Source organism: Puma concolor, chromosome C1 (assembly GCF_028749965.1).
Source record: "Puma concolor isolate L17-30 chromosome C1, mPumCon1.1.hap2, whole genome shotgun sequence".
NCBI classification, from domain to species: domain Eukaryota; kingdom Metazoa; phylum Chordata; class Mammalia; order Carnivora; family Felidae; genus Puma; species Puma concolor.
Genome location: NC_141674.1, coordinates 31493543 through 31520635, shown reverse-complemented (window position 1 = coordinate 31520635; position 27093 = coordinate 31493543). Strand labels below are relative to the sequence as shown.

At 39.5% G+C, this 27093-nt stretch overlaps 1 protein-coding gene across 2 annotated transcripts in view; it reads right to left on the bottom strand.

Annotated features, from left to right (window-relative positions):
* Positions 1-6363: 6363 nt before the first annotated feature.
* The window catches only part of ZNF684 (zinc finger protein 684), a 31258-nt gene continuing 10528 nt past the window's right edge, over positions 6364-27093 (bottom strand). Inside the window, exons 1-5 of one of the 2 annotated variants that reach the window (XM_086716603.1) lie at positions 23077-23234; positions 21314-21352; positions 13855-13981; positions 13429-13524; positions 6364-7913 (exon numbers count right to left, since the gene is read on the bottom strand). In XM_086716603.1, coding sequence (XP_086572729.1) covers positions 7009-7913; positions 13429-13524; positions 13855-13981; positions 21314-21328 — 1143 coding nt within the window. In that variant the 5' untranslated portion in view covers positions 21329-21352; positions 23077-23234 and the 3' untranslated portion in view covers positions 6364-7008. Of the gene's footprint in view, positions 7914-13428; positions 13525-13854; positions 13982-21313; positions 21353-23076; positions 23235-27093 lie in introns of those variants that run through there. The other variant, XM_086716602.1, reaches the window with a different exon arrangement.

Below are 27093 nucleotides of genomic sequence, written 5' to 3'. Positions count from 1 at the left end.
TGCGCGTGCGCGGGAATAACAACGCGCCGAGATTTCGCGGGGTCTTCCCGGCAAAGCCACCTGAGACTACATTTCCCACAAGGCTCGTGGAATTTATGTCGGCAAAGCCTTAGGGGTTTCCCCTTCATCTGGTGGAAATTTCTAGTTTGGTGGCCCTTGAGCTTCATGGAGCGCTCTGGTTATATTGAAGAGAAACGTGTATGTAATTTTGAGTTATTTATATAGAGATGACATATGGAAAATATATAGCATATCGACATGGCAAATAGGAAACAGTAATTTATTGAAAGGAAAATGTATCATGGCCAAATGTGATTTCTTCTTTCATTTTCTTTTTAAAAACAAACTTATTTTAGCAACACAGGAATAACATAAATATGTTTTTATTTTAAATAATTTTTAAATATTAACTGTTTAATGTATTAGAGCCCAGCTAAAAAGGTTCTTTACTTCAGACAGCCTAATTATGAGTAAGTTTCAGTCTTTTTTATTACGGTCTTGCTGTAAAGTAACATTGGCAGTCCAATTTCAAGTTTCACTCAGGGAAAAGACTTTATAAAAGGAAAAGAGGGGCGCCTGGGTGGCGCAGTCGGTTAAGCGTCCGACTTCAGCTCAGGTCACGATCTTGCGGTCCGTGAGTTCGAGCCCCGCGTCAGGCTCTGGGCTGATGGTTCAGAGCCTGGAGCCTGCTTCGGATTCTGTGTCTCCTTCTCTCTCTGCCCCTCCCCGCTTTATGCTCTGTCTCTCTCTGTCTCAAAAATAAATCAACGTTAAAAAAAAAAATTAAAAAAAAAAAAAAGGAAAAGAGAAGGATTACCTAATCATTTTTGGCTAGCTACAAAAAGGAGAGTGTATCTCACAGGAATCAAGGTGGGGAAATGACTAGTTTCTAGAGCAAGTCTTAATCAATGAAAGCCATTTTAAAATTTCTTATTAGGAATGATAGTTTCTCCCAGAATTGTACCAGAATGATAATTTTCCCCATGAATTATAGTGTGCAAAACAAAAACAAAACCCTTTTGCCCAGAGTGGGTTTGAGACACTTTCTCTTTTACATGTTTTTTTATGTTTGTTTTTTGTTTTTTTGCAGATCTTTTTACCTCAATCCTCTGCCCCCACCCTTTAAACTAAAATGTGTGGAGGCACCTGGGTGGCTCAGTCCGTTCAGCCTCCAACTTTGGCTCAGGTCATGATCTCACTGTTCATGAGGTTGAGCCCTGAGTGAGACTGCACACTGACATCACGGAGCCTGCTTGGGATTCTCCCTCTCCCTGTCTCTCTCTCTCTCTCTCTCTCTCTCTCTCTCTCTGCCCCTCCCCCATTCATACTCTCTCAAAAATAAATAAACATAAAATAAAATGTGTGTATACTATCAGGCCTTATTGTAAGCATATATCTAATATTCATTCAACAAAAACATGTTGATCAAGCTCATGTTATGTACCAGGCATTGATTTAGGTGTGTACTAATGAACAAAACAGATGAAAATACCAGCCCTCATGGAGCACTTGTTGTATTTTATTTGATACTAATAACTTTTGATGAAAAACGGGGTATTTCTCCTACAAATTACTTAATTACAAAGGAAAAAAAATGGTAATTTTGCAATGGAGAAACCTGGTAGATGCCACCTTAACCAAGTGATCAAAGTTAAAATTACTAGTAATGAAACAAGTCAACATTGTGCCTCCTGTCCTGAAATGTTGAGAATATCACTTATGTGATATACTTGCCGAAAATGCATTCCTTAAATCTAATTATGAGAAAACATCAGACCAACTAAACACGAGGGACATTCAACAAAATAACTGGCTTGTACTTTCCAAAAATAACAAAGTCATGAAAGATGTTGAAAGGATGAGGAATTATTTCAGATTAAGGGAATCTAAAGAAATGCAGTGGGAAAAGACCCTGAATAGCCAAAGTAATGTTGAAAAAGAAAATCAAAGTTGGAGGCATCACAATCCCGGACTTTAGCTTGTACTACAAAGCCGTAATCATCAAAACAGTATGGTATTGGCACAGAAACAGACACACAGACCAATCGAACAGAATAGAGAACCCAGAATTGGACCAAAAAATGTATGGCCAACTAATCTCTCATAGCAGGAAAGAGTATCCAATGGAAAAAAGACAGTCCCTTTAGCAAATGGCGCTGGGAAAACTGGACAGCAACATGCAAAAGAATGAAACTGGACCACTTTCTTATACCAGACACAAAAATAAACTCAAAATAGATGAAAGACCTAAATGTGAGACAGGAAACCATCAAAATCCTATAGGGGAAAACAGTCAACAACCTCTGACCTCAGCTGCAGCAACTTCTTACTCAACGTGTCTCCAGAGGCAAGGGAAATAAAAGCAAAAATGAACTATTGGGAATTCATCAAGATAAGCTTCTGCACAGCAAGGGAAACAATGAAACTAAAAGGCAACCAACGGAATGGGAGACGATATTTGCAAATGACGTATTGGATAAAGGGTTATAATCCAAAATCTATAAAGAACTTATCAAACTCAACACCTGAGAAACAAATAATCCAATGAAGAAATGGGCAGGAGACATGAATAGACACTTTTCAAAAGAAGAACATCCAGATGGCTAACAGACACATGTAAAGACGTTCAACATCACTCATCATCAAGGAAATACAAATCAAAACCACATTGAGATACCACTGCACCGGTCAGAGTGGCTAAAATGAACAACTCAGGCAATAATAGATGTTGGCAAGGATGTGGAGAAAGGGGAACCCTCTTGCACTGTTGGTGGGAATGCAAACTGGTGCAGCCACTCTGAAAAACAGTGTGGAGGCTCCTCAAAAAATTAAAAATAGAACCACCTTATGACCCAGCAGTAACACTACTAGGAATACACTACTAGGAATGTATCCAAAGGATACAGGAGTGCTGATTCATAGCCCCAATGTTTATAGCAGGGCTATCAACAATAGTCAAAGTATGAAAAGAGCCCAGGTGTCCATCAACTGATGAATGGATCAAGATGATGTGGTATATATATATACAATGGAATACTACTTGGCAATGAAAAAAAATGAAACCTTGACATTTGCAACAATGTGGATGGAACTGAAGGGTATTATGCTAAGTGAAATAAGTCAGTCAGAGAAAGATCTATGTTCTCACTAATATGTGGAATTTGAGAAACTTAATAGAAGACCATGGGGGAAGGGAAAGAAAAAAAATAGTCTGAGAGAAAAAAAACTGAGAGGGAGTCAAATCACAAGACTCTTAAATACAGAGAACAAACTGAGGGTTGACGGCGGGGCCGGGAGGGGAAAATGGTGATGACCATTGAGGAGGGCACTTGTTGGGATAAGGACTGAGTGTTATATATGTGATGAATCATGGGAATCTACTCCCGAAGCTAAGAGCACACTGTATACTCTGTGTGTTAGCTAACTTGACAATAAATTATATTTAAAAAAAATTAAAATAAAGTTATGCCACTAAAGAAATAAATTAAATAAATACATAAATCCATATGTTCTTTGTGAGAGAGAAAGAAAGAAAGAAAGAAAGAAAGAAAGAAAGAAAGAAAGAAAGAAAGAAAGAAAGAAAGAAAAAAGGAAGAAAAGGAAAAAAGAAATGCAATGGTAATCCTGGTTTGGATCCTGGACTGGAAAAAAAAAATTTTGTTAAAAAGAACATTGTTGGTTTAAATACAATGTGGTATCTTGGATTGGATCGTAGAACAGAAAAAGGACATTTGTGGGGAAAGTAGTGAAATATGAATAAAGTGTAGAGTTTTTCTGCACTTCACTTTCCCTGATCTCTGTTGGATTTATTAAGTTCTCATTATTCCTCTCTTCAGATTTGTAAGTTACATATTCTATTTCTATGCTTTTCTACTCTTAATTTTTTACATCTTAGAAGGCCTAAATGTTCTTTTTTCTAGAACATGAGGACTCCTAAACTCAGATTTCCCTTTCCATTTTTTGTTTTCTCATTACATTTTTCATATTTGATTCTTAAAAATTACCATATATAATCAGAAAAATGAACAGTTTCATTGGGGGGGAAATGCCAATACACCATCTATGTATAAATAAAAGAGAGAAAAGGCATTTTGAATTATCTTTTTATAGAGTAAAACAAACAAACCCCCATACCTCGAGGTATGACAAACTGTAAAGAGGTGGTAAAAATCAAGGGATTTCTCACCTAAATTGTGCCTGGCTGTCTCAGCCACAGAGCACAAATAGACTAGGGAGTTCTGGGAATCCAAGATGTTTAGATGAGTCCAAGCATAGTTCTGTTTTTCTTCTTGCCAAAATTTTGTACAGCCTGACAGTGAGGTCAGTGGCAAAAGCTGTCTAGGAGGCAGTTTGTATCTGTCCAGTACTGGAAATATTTTTTCCTACTAGTGCATTCCTACTTCCACTTACAGAAGGGAGCAAAATAGTTTATGAACCCCAGATTACATGCTTCCTGATATATTACAATTAGAACTCCCTTGTTTTATTCCCTTATCCCCAGAGCAGATCACCGCACACTTCTTGCCACGTTGACCCACACAGCTGCTCTTTCAAGGGGCCTCACATCATGCTGGCAACAGTAGAGCCCCCTACCGCCTCTCGTCCTACTACTAGCTTTAAGTAGTTTGGAGTTTCTCAGATGAGAGATATGGGCTTGGGAAAGGGAGACAGGATGGGAATGGTAAAACTAAGTAGGACAAAATGAGGATCTCATGTAGGAAGTGAGAAAAACGTTGAGCTGAAAAAAAGGCAAGTCCTGTGACTATAAATACCTAAAGAATTTCCTGCATGGCTATCAAACTGATTCTGAAAGACAATTCCAAAAGAAAGGGGTTCCAGAAATTTTTGGAACTACGAGAGTAGAACCAGCCTGTAGCCTCCTGAAACACTTGGGGAGTATGAAAGAAAGAAGATATTCGGGGCATCTGGGTGGCTCAGTCGGTTGAGGGTCCGACTTCAGCTCAGGTCATGATCTCGCGGTTCGTGAGTTTGAGCCCGGCATCGGGCTCTGTGCTGACAGTTCGGAGCCTGGAGCCTGCTTTGGATTGTGTCTGCGTCTCTGTCTGCCCCTCCCCCACTTGTGCTTTCTCGAAAATAAAAATTAAAAAAAGAGAAGATATTCAAGGTCACTTGTTAAAGATGGCAAGACAGGACCATTGCAATAGGTATAAGGACCACTGTATTGAGATTTCAGTTGGGTAGAGAGATTGGTCTTAACTCTGAATACAGCATGGGCAAGTGGGAATTTATAGCAAAGGAGCAAGGTGGGAATCAATGGGTGGAAAATCAGAGGTAAGGAGGATTCTGGCTAAATCGACCTAACAAACGCGACTGTTGCTGAAGACAGGCCAGGGTGATGGATGGTAGAGGATGAGGAATCTGATCAAATACCAAGGGTAGGGAGTGCTGGTCAAACTGACTCCATGCGATTCTTGCTAAAACCATTTTACAAGGAAGTGCACAGAAGAGAAGGCCTAGGAGAAGGTGCAGGCGACTGATAAAAGTTTGGTCAAGCGAAGAATTCTTGTCAGTAGACAAGATTTAACTTAGTTCCGTAAGTTCTTGTGTGCTTGTTCAAAAAAGCACTATCTCTCACAATCATTACTCAATGTTACTCTTCAAAAAATGGCTAATGAAAGAAAAACAACGCAACAGTTATAACTCAGCTTAAACTTGAAAAGGCTTGATTTCCAAATTTAGGTTCAGGTTGTTTTGTCACTACTCAGGAAAAGGCATAAAGGTTTTTTGACATTATCAAGGAATACTGTGGATAGCAATTAAAAACTCCAGCTTAAATAATGGGTGGTTCATCCTTTTAAGGGACTATGCATAACTTACATAATATCACATTCCAAAGTGAAGTTGCTAAGGAGGGACACGCTCTCTGCAACTTAACATCGCCTATGCTGTCACAAGGACAACTCCAGGCACCCCTAAGAGCTAAGCCTGTCTCAATTTCTTTTTTTTTTAATTTTTTTTCAACATTTATTTATTTTTGGGGGACAGAGAGAAACAGAGCATGAACGGAGGAGGGGCAGAGAGAGAGGGAGACACAGAATCGGAAACAGGCTCCAGGCTCTGAGCCATCAGCCCAGAGCCCGACGCGGGGCTCGAACTCACAGACCACGAGATCGTGACCTGGCTGAAGCCGGACGCTTAACCGACTGCGCCACCCAGGCGCCCCTAGCCTGTCTCAATTTCTTACAAGAAAACAAAAACAGACACAAAAACTCACTCCCCCAAAGTTGCAAAGTATCAGGACACCCTAGTCTATTAAAATCAAATACAGATGGTACCTCAGTTAAACATTACTTGAGCTGTGCTTACACCTTATGTAGATACACCAGTGAAAAAGAACAGGAATGTGTGAAGGGCAAATGTTTTATTTACAAACTTATTTTCAACTGAATGCTTACCGTAATACAGAATACAAATGCTTTTCCCTCTCAACTGGTATATTGTTTGTTTTGCTGCTTACATACACAGGAAAACATCTTTTTAACAAGTTTTATAATTAAAGAGGAGACTGAGATTCAGTAACACTGCCTTGCCCATTAAAAGTGCCAGCAAATGGATGAAAATATTACTGAAATTCATACTTCGTATTAAACCACATTTTTTCACTTGCAGGTTTTTAGGATTGGAAGAAAAAATGGTATGTGCTTCACTCTTAACAGATATAATTTAATACGTAAACATTTTATACTCACACTTGCATATTTGATAATTTGTTATAAAAATAAAAATCAGAGACGGTAAATGTAGTTTTCACTAATTCCTTCATTAATTTATGCTACTTTTTAAGCTCCATGCTCTATTATTTATAAATCAATGTTTTCTGTGATCTTTTTAACACTTTATTATCACTTTCAGAACATGACTGGCATTATTTTTTTATGGGAATCTACTTTGCCAAATCCAAATTGGTGGATTTCTCTTCACCATGAATTTTCGATTTAATAAGATTTATCTAATATTTAAGGCTTTGTCATATTCACAGCATGAATATTATGTATGAGTTTTCTGATGTACAATAAGATTTGACTTCTGGGAAAAAGCTTTCCCACATTTGTTACACTGATAGGGCTTTTCTCCTGTATGAGTTATCTGATGTCTAAGGAGATGTGACTTCTTGATGAAGGCTTTGCCACATTCAATACATCCATATGGTTTCTCTCCTGTATGAATTCTTTGATGCGTAACAAGCACAGATGTGTTACCAAAGGCTTTGCCACATACGATACATCGGTAGGGTTTCTCTCCTGTATGAAATCTAGAATGTTTATAAAGGGATGAGCTATACCTGAAGGTTTTCCCACATTCTTTACATTCAAACGAGTTTTCGAGTGTATGAGATTTCACATGTTGGGTAAAGGAAGAGTTCCAAGTGAATGACTTCCCACACTGATGGCATTCATAAGGCTTCTCTCCAGTGTGAAGTCTCTGGTGGACCACCAGTTGTGCTCTGTACATAAATGCTTTCCCACAATCACTGCACACAAAGGCTCCCTCTCCATTATGGATTTTCTGATGAGATGTAAGGTGAGACTTCCTGCTATAGGCTTTCCCACAGTCGTTGCATTCAAAGGGCTTTTTTCTTGTATGATTTTTTTCATGTCTAATGAAATGAAACTTCTTTTTGAAGGTTTTCCCACATTGAGTGCATTCATAAGAGTTTTCTCCAGTATAGTATGTATTATAATTAAGTAAATCTAAAGTAGACTGCACACTCTTCCCATATGATTTACATTCATATGGTTTTTTTCTTGTAGGATTAAGGCTTGTGCTCATGTTATAACCATGGAGTCTCTCCATAGTCAGAATCTTATTGAAGGTGAACAAAACTGAATTCAAAAAATTGTCTTTGCTTTCTTGGTTCTTCTCTGATTCATCAACAAGTAGCCAATCAGCTTCTAAAAAGGAGTACAATAAGACATGCCTCGTTAATTTTTTCCATCAACAGTTATTGAAAGAAACATGATTTCAAATCTAGTATCTAATTCTGAAATCAATCCTGTATTTGTCTTGCTCTTGAGCTTTAAGAATAAAACTGCTGAAGAGGAAATGGGAGCAGATGAATGACAATAATGAGAACAGATGGCTCATCTTGTGACCTACGGAAAGACAGTTAAATAGGCACAAGTTACAGTGAGTAGGGCACAAAGGAAGTCAAAAGGTTGCTCAACATTGATGCATGGTTATCTCACAGAATGGAGACCTATTGCAGGGATCTACCAATGGATGAGTGACCAGAGGAACAAGAGACTCTGGAGTTAAGGGAAAATATCAGAGGAAAAACCAGATCTGGAGGCAGCAGATCAGAATCAGAGTCCCCACCACCCCGGTCCTAGATTACCCTGGTAGGACAGCTCCCCGTTTCCCTCATTCACATCTCTTTCTCCTCTTAATCACCTGGCACAATGGCAGTTACCTTCAAGAACATTCTTACATCTCCAGTCCTCTAACTCCATCCAAATCACAGGTGAGACATGTCTGCAGAGGGCACCAATCTACAACAGCTGGGATTCATTCTCCTGTGTCCTTGGAAGCCCAGGCATAGATTCTGTCTGCTTGCTATTGCTTTTATTCTGGTTGGGTTTCTATATATGACAACTATTTGTTGTATTTGTATTTGACAAGTACAGTTTTTACATTTTCTTTCAATCTACCCAACAACCTGGTCCTTAGAAAGCTGAAGTCACTTTATCCTGAAGTTACATTTTTTCATTCCTATCCTCAAGACACTACAAATCTCCAGTCGATCTCTCCACTAAAAAAGGGGGGAGGGTGCCTGACTGGCTCAATTGGAGGAGCACATGGCTCTTGATCTTGGGGTCATGAGTTTGAGCCTCATATTGTGTGTAGAAACTGCTTAAATAAATAAACTTAAAAAAAGAGGGAGAAGGGGTTATATCCCCCCTCCTGAATTTCTCTCCTTGTGGAGTGTTAGTACAACACCCCAGCTTTTAACCTCACGCCTTCTTCTCTGTGGAGCTGCTCCAAGCAGTGGGCTATAGCCACCGGTACACATTTTTTTTTTAATTTTCTTAACATTTATTCATTTTTGAGAGACAGAGAGAGACAGAGTGTGAGCGGGGGAGGGGCAGAGAGAGAGGGAGACAGAATCCGAAGCAGGATCCGGGCTCCGAGCTGTCAGCACAGAGCCTGATGTGGGGCTCGAACTCACCAGCAGAGAGATCATGACCTGAGCTGAAGTCGGACACTCAACCGACTAAGCCACCCAGGCACCCCTTCGGTACACATTTCTTTATGCAGAGTGAAGTTCCTGTCTTCTTTCCTCGCTGCTTCAACTAATGGGAAGCAGCGTCCTGGGTTCCCTCAACTAATAGTAACCAACTGAAATATCCAGGGCAATCAGCGTGGTGAACAAAACTATACATTATAATGAATTCATTCATGGTATCTAAGCACACATTTTTCTAGTCCTGAACAAATACCTTCTGTTCCAAGAATTCTAGACTCTAAATAATTACAGTATTTTGCTCATGTTCCTTTCCCATCTTAACTTGCTCTACCTCATCACCTCTCACCCTATTTAGTACTTACATATTCTTTAGGGAGGAGCCATTGTTCCATAATCTCAAAAAATGACTCCTCTCATTTTTTGCATACTTTAACTTTAAGCTCCATTTTCTCTGAACTTCCAGGACAGTCCCACTGCTGCCCGAAACCACTCATTCTGACAATTAGCTAGAAAAAAACTGCAATGTTATTGTACATCCAACAAATCTTCCACAATCATAAAATTTTAAAATATCTGATATGGCTGTTTTGCCTCTCAACTACAATTTTCACACCTTGGCAAATGGTAATGGCTTTTTTTGCTTTCTTTGAATCCTCCTCAGGAAACGTAAAAAAAGCCTCACTGAAAGAATAAGAAGCATCCCACAGTGCCTGACTTTACAACAGTAAATTAATGAAATGTTCGTTAAATATCCAGTGTGTGCTCAGCAATGGTATAAAAACAAAAAATGATATAGGACTTTCTCTTCAGGGTATTATCAAGAGAAAAGATGCCTTAAGAGCACACAGGGTTTAAAAAAAAGTTTTTTTTAACATTTATTTATTGTTGAGAGACAGAGAGAGAGCACAAGCAGAAGAAGGGCAAAAGAGAGAGGGAGACACAGAATCCAAAGCAGGCTCCCAGGCTCTGAGCTGTCAGCACCGAGCCCAACACGGGGCTTGAACCCACGAACCGTGAGATCATGACCTGAGCCGAAGTTGGACACGTAACCAGTTGAGCCACCCAGGTGCCCCATGAGCATACAGGGTTTTAAACTGGTGCAGACACCCTGGAAAATGGTATGGAGGTTCCTTAAAAAATTAAAAATAGAACTACCCTACGACCCAGCAGTTACACTACTAAGTATTTAGCCAAGGGATACAGGTGTGCTGTTTCAAAGGTGGCACATACACCCCAATGTTTACAGCAGTGCTATTGACAATAACCAAAGTATGGAAAAGGCCCAAATGTCCATGGACAGATGAATGGATAAAGATGTGGTATATATATACAATGAAGTATTACTCAGCAATCAAAAAGAATGAAATCTTGCCATTTGCAACTATGTGGGTGGAACTAGAGGGTATTATGCTAAGCGAAATTAGTAAGAGAAAGACAAGTATCATATGACTTCACTCATATGAGGACTTTAAGACACAGAACAGATGAACATAAGGGAAGGGAAGCAAAAATAATATAAAAACAGGGAGGGGTCAAAACATAAGAGACTCTTAAATACAGAGAACAAACTGAGGGCTGCTGGAGGGGTTGTAGGTGGGGGAATGGGCTAAATGGGCAAGGGGCATTAAGGCACACACTTGTTGGGATGAGCAATGGGTGTTATACACAGGGGATGAATCACTGGAATCTGCTCCTGAAATCATTATTGCACTATATGCTAACTAACTTGGATGTAAATTTTAAAAAATAATAATAAATAAAGTTTAAAAAAATCTAAAAGAATATATGTCAAGTTTTCATGAAAGAGCCATAGTAGAGCTGGGACGGAGCTTCAAAGAAGGTAGAGATTAACATAGGCTGGAGTTATCATGAAAGAGGAGAACACTGAATTCAGACTTAGTAGCATGCTGGTTTTAGAGCACACCAGTATCAAAAGAACTGACACACAGAAGAAAATCGTGTACAAAGTTCACTAAAGAGCCCAACTGCCATGGAATAGGGAAAAGATGGACCGTTCCAGATAAACAGAATGGGATCACATTAAAGAGACCTTAAAAGCCATTTAAGTGTCACTTAATAAAGGTTATAAAGGAATAACTCCTGCTAATTTGCCAGAAGAGTGACTCAGAAAATGAAATGATTTGGATAAATCTTGCAGGAACATCTAATATAAAACAGAAAATAGAACAGAATTGGCAATGTAGAATCATGAATGGCCTAGACACCATAGCAGTAGTTAAAATTCACTTGGTTTGTATTAGAAGTTGGGGTCCCAGGAATGTAAAATACACTTAATTGGTGTCTTAATCGTTTGAAACATACTTCTTTTACGGGCTCTGTGGAAAAAGAAAATTTTATTTTAAATCAGTCTTGGATAACCTAATAATTGAAATCACCGGTAATAAGTCTAACGGTATTTAAGGAAACACTCGTGACACAGAAAAGCTAAGTTGCTTACCACAGTGATTCAGAGACTGCAAAGCAGCAGGCCAGTCATTATCCTTGATTATAATTTAAAGAGAAAGGTGAAGGTTGAAGCATATTAAATATTGGTTACTATGAAAAAACGGAGATTAAAGCCAGGTGGGGAAAATTATGGGAATGGGAAGTTGGAGAGGCACAGATAGCACAAAGAAAATCATGCGAGTTCTTCAGAGGGATGCAGTTTCTGAAGGAGTTACTGTGGGAGAAGTTCTGGAGAGAGACACGAAGGCAAGAAACAAAGGTGGATAAGCAGGAAGTGAGGGTGAGGGCAGATTAGCGAGGAACCAACTCAAATGAAGTTGGAGAATTTCCAAATGACATCAGTATTACCAAGTGAAGCAGACAGATGCACTATAAGGTAGATACCCCAAGTCGGCAGTGAGATGAAAGATGAGCAAGGTGGGGTACAGAGATGGGGCATATACTATAAGAAAAGGTTTTTGGGGGTTTTTTTTGAAAAGAGGAATAATTAGAGCATAATGTTCCTATAAGTTTTAAAATAAAAATCTCTTCAAAAAATTAAACAAAAAAAATAAAAATAAAAATAGCCAACATATACTGAACTCTTACTATCTGCCAACTACTTGAATGGGTTTGCATGTATTAACTCACATAATCTTTAAAAGAAACCTGAAGTGAGGATTAATATTATCCCTGTTTTATAAATAACGTTGTGCTACAAAATAATTAGGTTAGACAGTGACTGGTGGAGTAAGACTTCAAATCTACATGATCTGACTACAGTATAAGAATTAGATGTATAGGGGCGCCTGGGTGGCTCAGTCAGCTGAGCTTCTGACTTTGGCTCAGGTCATGATCTCACAGCTCATGAGTTCGAGCCCTGTGTTGGGCTCTATGCTGACAGCTCAGAGCCTGGAGCCTGCTTCAGATTCTGTGTCTCCCTCTCTCTCTGCCCCTTCCCCGCTCATGCTCTGCCTCTCTCTGCCTCTCAAAAATGAATAAACGTGGGGCACCTGGGTGGCTCGGTCGGTTAAGCGTCCGACTTCAGCGCAGGTCATGATCTCGCGGTCCGTGCAGTCGAGACGCGTGTCAGGCTCTGTGCTGACAGCTCAGAGCCTGGAGCCTGTTTTGGATTCTGTGTCTCCCTCTCTCTGACCCTCCCCCATTCATGCTCTGTCTCTCTCTGTCTCAAAAATAAATAAACGTTAAAAAAAATTAAAAAAAAAAAGAATAAACGTTACAAAAAAACAAAAAACTAAAAAAAAAGAATTAGATGTATAAAAAAAGATCTGGGATCATTTTTTAGTTTTTGTTTTGTTTTACAAAGTAGGCTCCATGCCCAGTGTGGAGCCCAATGCGAGGCTTGAACTCACGACCCTGAGATCAAGACCTGACCTGAGATCAAGAATCGGTTGGTTAACTGACTAAGCCACCCCGGCACCCCAATCTATGATCATGATGAGGAAAAAAGAAGAATGAGGACTTGGGGAATTAAGAGAACAAAGCAAGGACCTACATAAAACAGGAAGCATAGGGAGCCTGGGCAAAGAGGAAAGGGACATCCCTCCATACAAGAGCTGAGCAAAGACAAAAAACAGCTGGGCAGAGTGAGTGAAGGTGTCATTTGCGGATCTGACAATGAATGGTAGGTCAAGCATACCCAGTCACTTCCAAAGATGTGTGGCTTTTAAGAGGTGCTTCAAAGGTACCTGTCCCTCACTGACCAACTGGAATCTCAATTCCAAAGACTCCCATCTGCCTAGCTTTCTCTCACTCACCTGGATAGCGCCAACATGGGTTCTCCCCCTCCACCATCCATGACTCCTGTCCTTGCTCCTCCTTGAAGATCACTTTTGTTTTGGTAACTTGACCCCCTGTTTGTGGGAAACAACACAGAACTGGAGACAAAGTGCTAGACACAAACAACTACCTCACAATTCAGGTCTGCCTCCTTGAATCTCAGAGCCTGGAAAGGATGACAGACTTTAGAACAAAAAAGACCTTTCTCCGCCATTTGGAAGGTGGAAGCATAAACACACATTCTCTGTTTATGCTTCATCTCAAAGGGAATCAAGAGTCTGTGACCACTGACATTCAGGGCCAAACTCTGTAATGCTTTAGAATGTCCACACGTCCCACAGGAAGGGCACTATGAGTACATGCTCAGTTACAGTGAAGAGTTAGTCACTACCCACTGTCCTTACCCACTGCGGTGAGGTTTCTAAAGTTCTCCAGCATCACATCCCAATACAAGGTTCTCTGATCACAGTCCAGCAGCTGCCACTCTTCTGGGGTAAAGTCCACGGCCACATCCTGGAATGTCACCGATCCCTGTAAAGGAACATTGATCTTCAAACTAAAGTGGTGCATTATCTGTTGGTGGGAATGCAAACTGGTGCAGCTGCTCTGGAAAACAGTGTGGAGGTTCCTCAAAAAATTAAAAATAGAACTACCTTATGACCCAGCAATAGCACCATTAGGAATTTACCCAAGGGATACAGGAGTGCTGATACATAGGGGCACATGTAATCCAATGTTTATAGCAGCACTTTCAACAGTAGCCAAATTATGGAAAGAGCCTAAGTGTCCATCAACTGATGAATGGATAAAGAAGCTATGGTTTATATATACAATGGAATACTACTTGGCAATAAGAACGAAATCACGCCATTTGCAGCAATGTGGACGGAACTGGAAGGTATTAAGCTAAGTAAAATGAGTCAGTCAGAAAAGGAAGATATCATGTTTTCACTCATATGTAGATCTTGAAAAACTCAGAAGACCATGAGGGAAGGGAAGGGGAAAAAATAGTTACAAACAGAGAGGGAGGAAGGCACACCACAAGAGACTCTTATATACAAAGAACAAACTGAGGGTGGATGGGGGCATTGGGGAGAGGGGAAAATGGGTGATGGGCATTGAGGAGGGCACTTGTTGGGATGAGAACTGGGTGTTGTATGTAAGCCAATTTGACAATAAGTTATGTTAAAAAAAAATAAAACAAAGTGTACATTATTTGGGAACTTGCAGGAGAATCATGGCAGCCTCTTATGATCATATATTCATTGTTAAGTTTTCATAAAGTTATATATGATAACTACTGTATGCTTGACCCAGAAATATACTTTGTGATAGAAACAAAAATCACATTAAAAATATTCACTATGGCACAAAAACAGACACATAGACCAATGGAATAGAATAGAAACCCCAGAACTAGACCCACAAACGTATGGCCAACTCATCTTTGACAAAGCAGGAAAGAACATCCAATGGAAAAAAGACAGTCTCTTTAACAAATGGTGCTGGGAGAACTGGACAGCAACATGCAGAAGGTTGAAACTAGACCACTTTCTCACACCATTCACAAAAATAAACTCAAAATGGATAAAGGACCTGAATGTGAGACAGGAAACCATCAAAACCTTAGAGGAGAAAGCAGGAAAAGACCTCTCTGACCTCAGCCGTAGCAATCTCTTACTCGACACATCCCCAAAGGCAAGGGAATTAAAAGCAAAAGTGAATTCCTGGGACCTTATGAAGATAAAAAGCTTCTGCACAGCAAAGGAAACAACCAACAAAACTAAAAGGCAACCAACGGAATGGGAAAAGATATTTGCAAATGACATATCGGACAAAGGGCTAGTATCCAAAATCTATAAAGAGCTCACCAAACTCCACACCCGAAAAGCAAATAACCCAGTGAAGAAATGGGCAGAAAACATGAATAGACACTTCTCTAAAGAAGACATCCGGATGGCCAACAGGCACATGAAAAGATGTTCAGCGTCGCTCCTTATCAGGGAAATACAAATCAAAACCACACTCAGGTATCACCTCACGCCAGTCAGAGTGGCCAAAATGAACAAATCAGGAGACTATAGATGCTGGAGAGGATGTGGAGAAACGGGAACCCTCTTGCACTGTTGGTGGGAATGCAAATTGGTGCAGCCGCTCTGGAAAGCAGTGTGGAGGTTCCTCAGAAAATTAAAAATAGACCTACCCTATGACCCAGCAATAGCACTGTTAGGAATTTATCCAAGGGACACAGGAGTACTGATGCATAGGGGCACTTGTACCCCAATGTTCATAGCAGCACTCTCAACAATAGCCAAATTATGGAAAGAGCCTAAATGTCCATCAACTGATGAATGGATAAAGAAATTGTGGTTTATATACACTATGGAATACTACGTGGCAATGAGAAAAAATGAAATATGGCCTTTTGTAGCAACGTGGATGGAACTGGAGAGTGTGATGCTAAGTGAAATAAGCCATACAGAGAAAGACAGATACCATATGGTTTCACTCTTATGTGGATCCTGAGAAACTTGACAGGAACCCATGGGGGAGGGGAAGGAAAAAAAAAGAGGTTAGAGTGGGAGAGAGCCAAAGCATAAGAGACTGTTGAGAACTGAGAGCAAACTGAGGGTTGATGGGGGGTGGGAGGGAGGAGAGGGTGGGTGATGGGTATTGAGGAGGGCACCTTTTGGGATGAGCACTGGGTGTTGTATGGAAACCAATTTGATAATAAATTTCATATATAAATAAAAAAAAAAATAAATCACTAAAAAAAAAAAAAAAAAAATTCACTAGTGTCGGGACAATTAAATCGAGTAAAGATTAGTCTCTTTAATAAGTGGTGTTGGGACCAGATATCCACATGCAAAAGAATGAAGCTGGACCGCCTTAAACGCACATGAACACCTCACATCATATATAAAAATGAACTAAAACTGGGGGCACCCGGGTGGCTCAGTCGTTAAGTGTCTGACTTCGGCTCAGGTCACGATCTCACAGTCTGTGAGTTCGAGCCCCGCGTCGGGCTCTGTGCTGACAGCTCAGAGCCTGGAGCCTGCTTCGGATTCTGTGTCTCCCTCTTTCTCTGCCCCTCCCCAGCTCACGCTCCGTCCCTCTGTCAAAAATAAATAAACATTTAAAAAAAATTTTTTTTATTTATTTATTTATTTTTTTTTAAATTTTTTTTTTCAACGTTTATTTATTTTTGGGACAGAGAGAGACAGAGCATGAACGGGGGAGGGGCAGAGAGAGAGGGAGACACAGAATCGGAAACAGGCTCCAGGCTCTGAGCCATCAGCCCAGAGCCCGACGCGGGGCTCGAACTCAGGGACCGCGAGATCGTGACCTGGCTGAAGTCGGACGCCTAACCGACTGCGCCACCCAGGCGCCCCTAAAAAAAATTTTTTTAAATGAACTAAAAATGGATCAAAGATGTAAATGTAAGAACTAAAATTATAAAATTCTTAGAAGAAAACATTGGAGTAAATCTTCATGAGCTTGGATTAGGCCATGGTTTCTTAGATATGAAAGGAAAAGTGTAAGTGACAAAAGAAAAAAATAGATAAAATGGAAATCACTAAAATTTAAAATATGTGCTTCAAAGGACACCACCAAGAAAGTGAAAAGGCAACCCACAGAATGGGATGAAATACATGTAAATCATATATTTTGGTAAGAAATTTGTGCCTAGGATATAAAAAGAACTCTTACAATACAACAGTAAAAAGACAACCCAATTTAAAAATGGACAAAGGATTTGAACAGATTTTCTCCAAAGACATAGACACTCATATGAGCATGAAGCACATGAAAAGATGCTCAACATCATTAGTAAATAGAAATCAAAGCCACAATGAGATACTGCCTCACACCCACAAGGGTTGTTAAAATCAAAGACAGACAATGACAAGTGGTGACAAGGATGTAGAGAAACTGGAACTGTCATACACTGCTGGTGGGGTTGTAAAATGGTGCAACAACGATGGAAAATAGTTTTACAGTTCCTCAAAATGTTAAACATTGAATTAACCATATTACCCAGCAATCCCTCCTAAATATATACCTAAGAGAACTAAAAATATAAAACCTGTAGACAAATGTTCATAGAGAAGTATTCATTAATAGCCAAAAGTGAAATCAATATGGGTATCCATCATCTGATGAATAGATGGAATAACAAAATGAGGTATATCCATATAATGCAATATTATTTGACATACGTGTAACATTGATGACCCTTGAAAATACTGTTACTAGGTGAAAGAAGCTAGTCAAAAAAGATCACATATTATATTGTCTTAGTTACATAAAGTGTTCAGAAAAGGAAAATCCATAGAAACAGAAAATAAATTAGAGCTAGGGGATAGGACAAATAGGGAATGACTGCCAATATGGGGTTTCTTTTGAGGGTAATGAAAATATTCTAAAATTAGATTGTAGAGGGGCGCCTGGGTGGCGCAGTCGGTTAAGCGTCCGACTTCAGCCAGGTCACGATCTCACGGTCCGTGAGTTCGAGCCCCGCGTCGGGCTCTGGGCTGATGGCTCAGAGCCTGGAGCCTCTTTCCGATTCTGTGTCTCCCTCTCTCTCTGCCCCTCCCCCGTTCATGCTCTGTCTCTCTCTGTCCCAAAAATAAATAAACGTTGAAAAAAAAATTATTTTAAATAAAATTAGATTGTAGAGATGGTTTTACAATTCATGGACAGACTAAAAACCACTGAGTTGTATATATCTTAAATGGGTCAATCTGTAATATGTGATTATGTCTCAATAAAATTATTTAAAATATTGCTTATATGTTCTTCATTCATTCATTCAGACAATGTCTAATGAGGACCTACCAGACACTGTATTAGTGATACAAAAAAGAACAAAAATGTTACTGGTCTCAGAGATCTTACAATCTATTACATACTACAAAGTAAATATACATAAGTTAGAAGGGCTATAAGGTTAACATGTCAGACTCACATGACCATAATAAAATAGAATATAAGACCTTTTTTTACATAATATATCCTCTCAACCGTAATGTTAAAATCATGTTGAACTAACTTAAGCTGAAATTAAAAAGGCATGTGGCTACATGTCTACCACAAAGACATAGTTAAAACCATATAGAACAGGGGTCAGCAAACTACAACCCATACCCCGGCCTGATGTTTCTGTAAATAAAGTGTTACTGGAATATTTATACCCACTCATTTGCTTCAGATGCAAAGTTAAAATTGAGTAGTTGCCACAGAGGCTGTATGGCCTTCAAGCCTAAAATATTTACCATCTGGCCCTTTAAAAAGTTAGAAGACTAGGTAGGATTTATCCCATGAATGCACAGATAGTTCAATATTGAGAAATATATTAGAAATTCTCTGAATTCCTATATTAAAGATAAAACATTATTTTACCAACAGGTATTTTATTTACTTATCAATCTATTTTTTTTATTTTTTAAATGATTTATTTATTTTTGAGAGAGTGCAAGCAGGGGCGGGGCAGAGGATCTGACAGCAGTGAGCCTGATGTGGGGCTTGAACTCAGGAACCATGAGATCATGACCTGAGCCAAAGTTGGACACTCAACTGAATGAGCTATCCAGGTGCCCCAACCAAAACATATTTTTAAAAAACATATAAGAAAAAAGGTTTCCCCTTGATGAAAACAATGTTCACAAGCTAAAACTCTTTAACTTGATTAAAAACAAGAAAACAAAACAAAACTATTTACCAAAATACAAGAGGAAACAATAAAACACTGGAAACATTCCCATTAAAATTGGAACAAAAAGATACTGGCTAGCAATTTATAGTTCCTGGGGCACCTGGGTGGCTCAGTCAGTTGAGCATCCAACTTGATTTCAGTTCAGGTCATGATCTCACAGTTTGTGAGATTGAGTCCCAGGTTGGGCTCTGTGATGGAGGCACTGAGCCCGCCTGGGATTCTCTCTCTTCCTCTCTCTCTCTCTGGCCCTCCCCTGCTCACATATGTACACTCTCTCAAAACAAATAAACATTTTTAAAAAATTATAGTTCCCAAAAATCCCTGTCCATTGCAATAAGACAAGAAAAAACATGAAGACATACATATTGAGCAGTAAGGAACAAACTCCATTTGAAGAGTGTATGATTGTCTACCTAGAAAACCTAATAATAAACTAAAAAAATCTTGAGCTTAATAAGAGTTCTGCAACATTAAAAATTTTTTTTTTTTTTAATTTTTAAAGAAGAAACAGGGGGAGCCTGGGTGGCTCAGTTGGTTGAGTGTCTGACTTTAGGCTCAGGTCATGATCTCGCAGTTTGTGAGTTCGAGCCCCACATCAGGCTCTATGCGGACAGCTCAGAGCCTGGACCCTGCTTCGGATTCTGTGTCTGCCTCTCTCTCTGCCCCTCCCTTGCTTGCACTCTGTCTCTCAAAAGTAAATCAACATTTAAAAAAAATTTTTTTTAATTAAAAAAAATTAGTTCTGTAAGTTGACATAAAGTCAAATAGATAAATGCATACTTTCCTATACACCAAAATAACCAATTAGAAAATACAATGAAAAAAGATCCATCCTATTCTCAACAGCAACTTAAACCATACGTAAGAATAAATATTACAAGAAATTCTTATATGAGAAATGTATAAGAATTATAATAACAAACCTATAAAAATGTAAAGAAGGACCTATGTGAAACATTAGAGAATACATTATTGAAAACTAATGAATTTTCTACAAATTAATGGAAACATATATTGCAATCACAATAAAAATACCTAAAATGCTCCTTTATAGACCCTGACAAGCTAATTCTGAAGTCCACATGGAACAGGGCCCATGGGTGGCTCAGTTGGTTGAGCATCTGACTTTGGCTCAAGTCATGATCTTCCGGTTCTTGAATTCAAGCCCTGAATTGGGCACGCTGCTGTCAGCAGAGAGCCTGCTTTGGATCTTCTGCCCTCCTCTCTCTCTGCCCCTCCCCTGCTCACTCTCTCTCTCTTTCAAAAATAAATAACATTTTAAAAAATAATAAAATAAAATAAAATTCACATAGAAGAGAAAATGCTCAAGAATACTAGCAGACTCTGGAAAAGATATAAGATTTACTTATGGTTCCAGAAGAATATTAAAAAAGATATGTACCTGAACTTACAAACGGAGTTCGCATAGTGCTGCTTATTGGCACTAAGCTCTTTGCTTACTCTAGGAAACATTTTAAGAAATACAGCATGCTATATAATATAAAATGTGATGTTATATTTATCACAGGGTTGTTGCTGTGAATGTTATTGCTCTTTTTTTTAAACTTTTTTTCCCCAAGTTTGTTTATTTGAGAGAGAACAAACACGAACAGGAGAGGGGCAGATTAAGGGACAGACAGAATCCCAAGCAGGCTCCACCTACAGTGGAGTGTCAGCAGTGCAGAGCCCAACACAAGGCTCGAACCCACGAACCACAACATCACGACCTGAGCTGAAATCAAGAGTCAGAGCTTAACCAACTGAGCCACCTAGGCACCCCTGTGAATATTATTTCTAACATTATCTCCATGAAAACCCATTATAAGATATTTTCTTCAGAGAACTGCATCAGGAAAATCTTTACTTCTCCAAGGGATTGTTTTCCTTTATCTTTGTGGACAATACCAATACGTTAACTGGTTGACTATCCATTTTCTGTGATTGCTATAAAGACTGGGTACACATATGCAGCTCAAATTTATTCCAACTATGTACAGACCCTGTGACGTGGATATCAACTGATCAATTTTCTAAATTTTCTTTTGGACCTGATCTATTCAATCTATATTTTCCCTATACATGTCTATACATGTCCTTTTTATATAGATTTTTGAGAGTTTTAAATGACTCAATAAATGGATACCTACCTGGAAGTTGATCATTTTCTGGAGCTCTTACACACGGATCTATGAAAGTAAAAATAGGAAAAAGAATAGAAAGACATGAAAAACCAAAACGCAATGTAGAAAAGGAAAGAAGCACTATTAGAAAAGAACTCTTGGGGTGCTTGGGTGGCTCAGTTAGCCCAGCGTCTGAATCTTAATTTCGGCTCAGGTCATGATCGCAGGGTTGTGAGATTGAGCCCCACATCAGGCTCTGTGCTGAGCATGGAACCTGCTTAAGATATTCTCTCTCTCTCTCTCTCTCTCCCCCTATCCCTCTCCCTGCACCTCCCCCTATGTTCTCTCTCTCACGCAAAAAAAAAAAAAAAGTTAGAAAAGAAAGACTCACATTGCAGCTTCAGTAAATGTCACCTAGTGAGAGAATGACGATTCTAGGAGATGTCAGGAAAGTCCATATTTTATAAGTGCCGAACTCTACTGGTGGATCTGTTATGAATCTATGAAATTTAGGTAAGTATGTTGTACATTTTTGTCCTACTGATCTAATGGCAAGTTGTTAATCTTAGAACTAGTGACATTTTTTTCTTCCCAAAATTTTATCCTAAGAAAAAAAATAATAAATAAGTCTAAAAACTAACTAAAACCCTGGTTTCTGAAACTCAGTATATCTCTGGAAGTCAGTCCTTCCTGTGACTCTCTGGTCTCTGCTCTGAAGCTGGGATAAGAGAGCTCAAATTAGGTTGGGTTTTCTTGAGAAGGATGGATTGAGGGATCCAGGAATTTTTTTTTTTTTTTTTTAAAGACAGAGCCTTCAGTTTAAATTCTAAATCTGTCTCTCTCTCTTTCTTTGGAAATTCACCATCTTCTATGAGCCAGTATAGTTTTTTAAGAATTTAAACCAGCAAAGTTGGGGCCATAGAAAGGCTAAAATATGCAAGAGGGACTCACAGCTTTATTTACACAGTCTTCACTGGAAGATCTGCAAATTCACCAAAGACTATTAACAACAACAACAAAAAAGACTACAAATCAAAATTTATTCTGCATTCATTGCTCAAATATTTCAAAAGGAGAATAAATACAACTCTTTTTTTTTGCAGGGTCCTAACTACACTTGTGGCGATCATAGCACAAGGTAAAACTTGTCAAATCACCAAGTTGTACAGCAGAAACTAATGTAAGATTGCGTGTCAACTATACTCAAAAACAAACAAACAAAACGCCAGAATAAAATTCGGTGAAAACTCGTCTGGTTCGACTCTCAGCTCTTCCACTTATTGTCAGTATAAGCAAGTAAGTAACTTAACCTCTCTCTCAGCTTCAGTTAATTCATATGCAAAATGGAGAGAACACTTACTTCAGATAATTGTTGTGAGAATATACTGAGAACATGGCAAGTTTCTCTAGAAATACTTCCTGGATCCCTTGGAATGGTTTAATATTGCCTTTTGCGGGCTCTGGTAGGGCCAGCGATGTTCTTGTAACCAGGAAAGGTAAAGCCTGAAGCACATATTCCTACACTGTGATCTCTACCTACAAGGGCAGGAATACAAACTGAGCCTGCCCCATCCCTACTCGGGATCCGGGAACCCACTTGAGTGGCAGTCAGCCCCTTCTCTTGCTTTCTCTGAACTCCAGAATTGGACAGGACCCACACATCCAAACACTAAATCGCTGCACGTGGGGGTTGTGAAGTTTTACCTTCCTTTGGGTACGCCAATAAACTGGTGCCTATCTTTCTCCCCGCCCTTCCCTTACGTCCCCAAGCTCCGCAGAGTCATACCTACCAGTCTTTCACCACCACACTCCCATCTTTGGTTCTAAAAGATCAGATTACAGAGATCTCCCACAGGCTCTCGGGGAGAAAACCCCGTTCCCCCTTCACGCGGCGCAGGTTGGAAGATTACTGAACACCGGCTACCGCCCCACTGCGCGTGTGCGGAAGTAACTGCCGCCCAGGTTCCCAGGTCCCCCCGCGGTGCAGGCTCTTCTTAGGGGACTACATTTCCCATAGGCCTGTGGAGCTCGTTTCCGGAAGGCTTCAGAGGCCTCTGCCTCTTTGTAGGGAGTCCTGGGTTGGTATCTCCGGGGCTTCCATGAGAGCCAAGCTCATTTATAAGAGGGAAGTGTATATATCATTTTCGTTTAAAAATACAAGACACCAGAATTTTTAAATACTAGAAAATCTAAATCAGCACTATAAGATAATAATCTACCCTTAGTTCAGTTTCTTTTAGCAACGCACTAGCTTAGGTCCCAAAAAGGAGGTGAAGCGGAGGACCCAACAAAGAAGACTGAGAAGGGATAAGGTGTGAGACGTAAAAGTAGAAGAGTTTGATTCTGCAAAATCAAGGGAAGAAAATGTTTCAAGAAGTGGGGAATAATCCAGCAGTATTAAATGCTGCTAATTAGTTAAGTAGGATGATCACTAAGAATTGACCATTGGATTTAGCATTGTGGAGGCTGTTGAAATATCCCATTTTGGCGTAGTGGTAGAATTTCAATAAAATCTGATAAGAATTTGATAGGAGTGGAATGAGTGGAATTTGGTAAGAGTGGGAAGAGAGGAAGTGTGAAAAGCAAGTACAGGCAGTACCTTTAAGAAGTTTGGCTTTTTTAGGATGAGTAGAAAAAGAAAGCTGTCGTTGCATATAGATTTGGGGTCCAGAATTTTTTTTAAGATGGAAGAAATTATAGTATGTATGCTAATTAAAATTATACAGTAGAAATGGGATAGTTGCAGGAAGAAAAGTCCTTCTGGAGAAAAGGGATGGGATTCAGTACACTGTGGAAGGATCAGTTGTGAGTGTGGACCATTCATCCATTGAAATAAAAAGGGAGACAGAATTTACAGGTACAGGTGAGATACAGATTTAGTGGTGGGAGAATGAGCCTATCTTCTGAATGCTTGTATTTTCTTAGTTAAATAGGAAGCTGAAAGTGAAGGAAGGGAGAAGGTATTGGAGATTTGAGGAGAGAAAAGTAATACTGTATGACATTGATTCTAATATACACTTTTTTCATATTTGAACATCTGCAAAACTGGTATTTTACAAATGATGGCATTCTATAGTTTAACTGGCAGCATGTTTTTTCTCTTTGAAAGTCTGTGAAATAATTATGTATCTTATAATCAATGGCATCTGAGATTCTAATGTTATTTAGGAATGTGGAAGAGTGGGGGCACCTGGGCGGCTCATCGGTTGGCGTCTGACTTTGGCTCAGGTCATGATCTCATGGTTCATGGGTTTGAGTCCCCTGTTGGGCTCTGTGCTGACAGCTCGGAGCTTGGAGCCTGCTTCTGTGTCTCCCTCTCTCCGCCCCTCCTGTCCCCCACTTGTGAGCCCTCTCTCTCTCAAAAATAAACGTTAAAGGGGGGGAAAAAAAAGAATGTGGAAGAGTGAATGGATTAAGGAAATACAGTACTGTTGCTTGGTAGCATTAAGAGCCCACTTGATACTAGTAGCCACTGTATTCATTGGCATTTTCAATGTCATAAAAATGTTTTTTTATATCTTAAAAAAAAAAAATCCTTTCTTGGAGCGCCTGGCTGGCTCAGTCGGTTAAGCGTCCAACTTCGGCTCAGGTCATGATCTCGCGGTCCGTGAGTTCAAGCCCCGTGTGGGGCTCTGTGCTGACTGCTCAGAGCCTGGAGCCTGTTTCGGATTCTGTGTCTCTCTCTCTCTCTCTCTCTGACCCTCCCCCGTTCATGCTCTGTCTCAAAAATAAATAAACGTTAAAAAAAAATAAAAAAAACAAAAAAACAAAAATCCTTTCTTAACCTGTAGCCCATTTGAACAACTGCACCATTTCCTAACTTTCCTTCATAGAAAAATCTTTCTAAAGAGCTGCCTCTTGTTGCTGTCTACATCTTCACACCTCCAATTCTCTCTGCAGTCCACTCTAATAGCTTCTTGACTCTACTCTCCTAAAACTGATCTTGTCAAGTTACCAATTAAATTCCAATTCTGTCCTCATTATATTTGACCTCAACAGCATTCAACACAATTAAAATACTTCCTTATCTTGGTTTCGAGGACATCTCATAAAAGCTAGTTTCTCCCACTTCACTCAGACTACTTCTGTATTTCCTTTACTAAAACTCTGTTCCTCTGTTCCTCCTCCAAATGTTGGAATACTCAAGGGTTTGACCTTCAGCCTTTGCTTTCTGAAATTGTCCTCTAAATGATCTCATTCAGTCCCATGGCTTGAAATACCATTTATGTGATGATGAGTGATGACTGAAAATCTGTATTTCCATCTTTCATTTCTCCCCTGAACAGCAGACCCCTAATTCCTTATGCCTACCTGAAATCTCCCCTTAAAAATCTAAACGTCACCTCCAACTTCACACTTCCAAGCCAATTAATCCCTGCCTTCTCCCACCCCCAATCTAGCACTTCTAGTTCAATAAATGCACCATCACCACCTCATTGCTCAAGCAAAAATTTAGGAGCCATCCTTGATTTCTCTTATTCCTTTTCTTTTTCTCATAGTATATATGTTTATGAAAGCACATATTTTTGTTTGGCAATACTGTGATTTATAATAAGAAATATATATTTGATCTTCATCCCTGTTTTTGGTTCAGAGCTCCTAAAAGTCTTGGAATTTCCTAAGTGATGATAGCAATAACGGTGTCTTTTGTTATATTACTGAAGTGATTTTGTACTGTACCTAAGCATGGGGGCTGGCTGCCAGGAGAACCAATCATATGATTGGAGATTAGAGAGTTGAAACTTTCAGTCCCAACTTCCTGACTTCTGGGGAGGGGAAGAGAGGCTGGAGGTTGAATCAATTGCCAGTCGCCAATAACTTAATCAATTGTGCCTATGTAATGAAGCCTCCATAAAAACTCAAAGGACAGGGCTCACAGACTTTGTGGGTTGGTGAACACATGTAGGTACAGAGAGAGTGTTGGCCCAGAAAGGGCATGGAAACTCTTTTCCCTTTCCCCATACCTTGCCCTATGCATCTCTTCCATATGGCTGTCCCTGAGTTATATATCCTTTTATAATAAACTGGTAATCTAGAAAATAAAAATGTTTCTCCAAGCTTTGTGAGCTGCCTAGCAAATTAGTCAAACCTAAGGAAGGGGTTGTTGGAACCTCCATTCTATAGCTAGCAAGTCAAAAGCACAGATGACAATCTGGACTCGTGATGGGCATCTGAAGTGGGGGGAAAAGGGTAAGCTTGTAGGACTGAACCCTCAACCTGTGGGATCTAACACTGTCATCAAGTAGTATCAGAGGATTGTTTGGTGGTGGGGGAAAGCCCACACATTGGAATTTGTGTGAGTAGAACCCGGCACATAATAGGTGCTAAATAAATATTTGCAATACTGAATATACAATTGTCCAGAGTTTTATCTCCATTAAATGTGTCATAGAACTTGTTTCCCGTATCTATGAGTCTATTTCTGTTGTTCTATTTGTTCATTTGTTTTGTTTTCCAGATTCCATATATAGGTGAAGTTATATGATATTTGTCTTTATCTGATTGATTTCACTTAGCACAATACTGTCTAGGTCCATTCGTTGTCACAAATGGTAAGATTTCATTCTTTTACGGCTGAATCATATTCCCTATTCCTGTGTGTGTGTGTGTGTGTGTGTGTGTGTGTGTGTGTGTGTGTGTACACACATCACATTTTCTTTACCCATTCATCTATTGATGGGCACTCAGGTTACTTCCATATCTTGACTATCGTAAATAATGCTGCAGTGAATATGGTGGTGCATATATCTCTTCAAATTGATGTTTGTGTTTTGGTTTTTTTGTTTTGGATAAATACCTGGATGTGG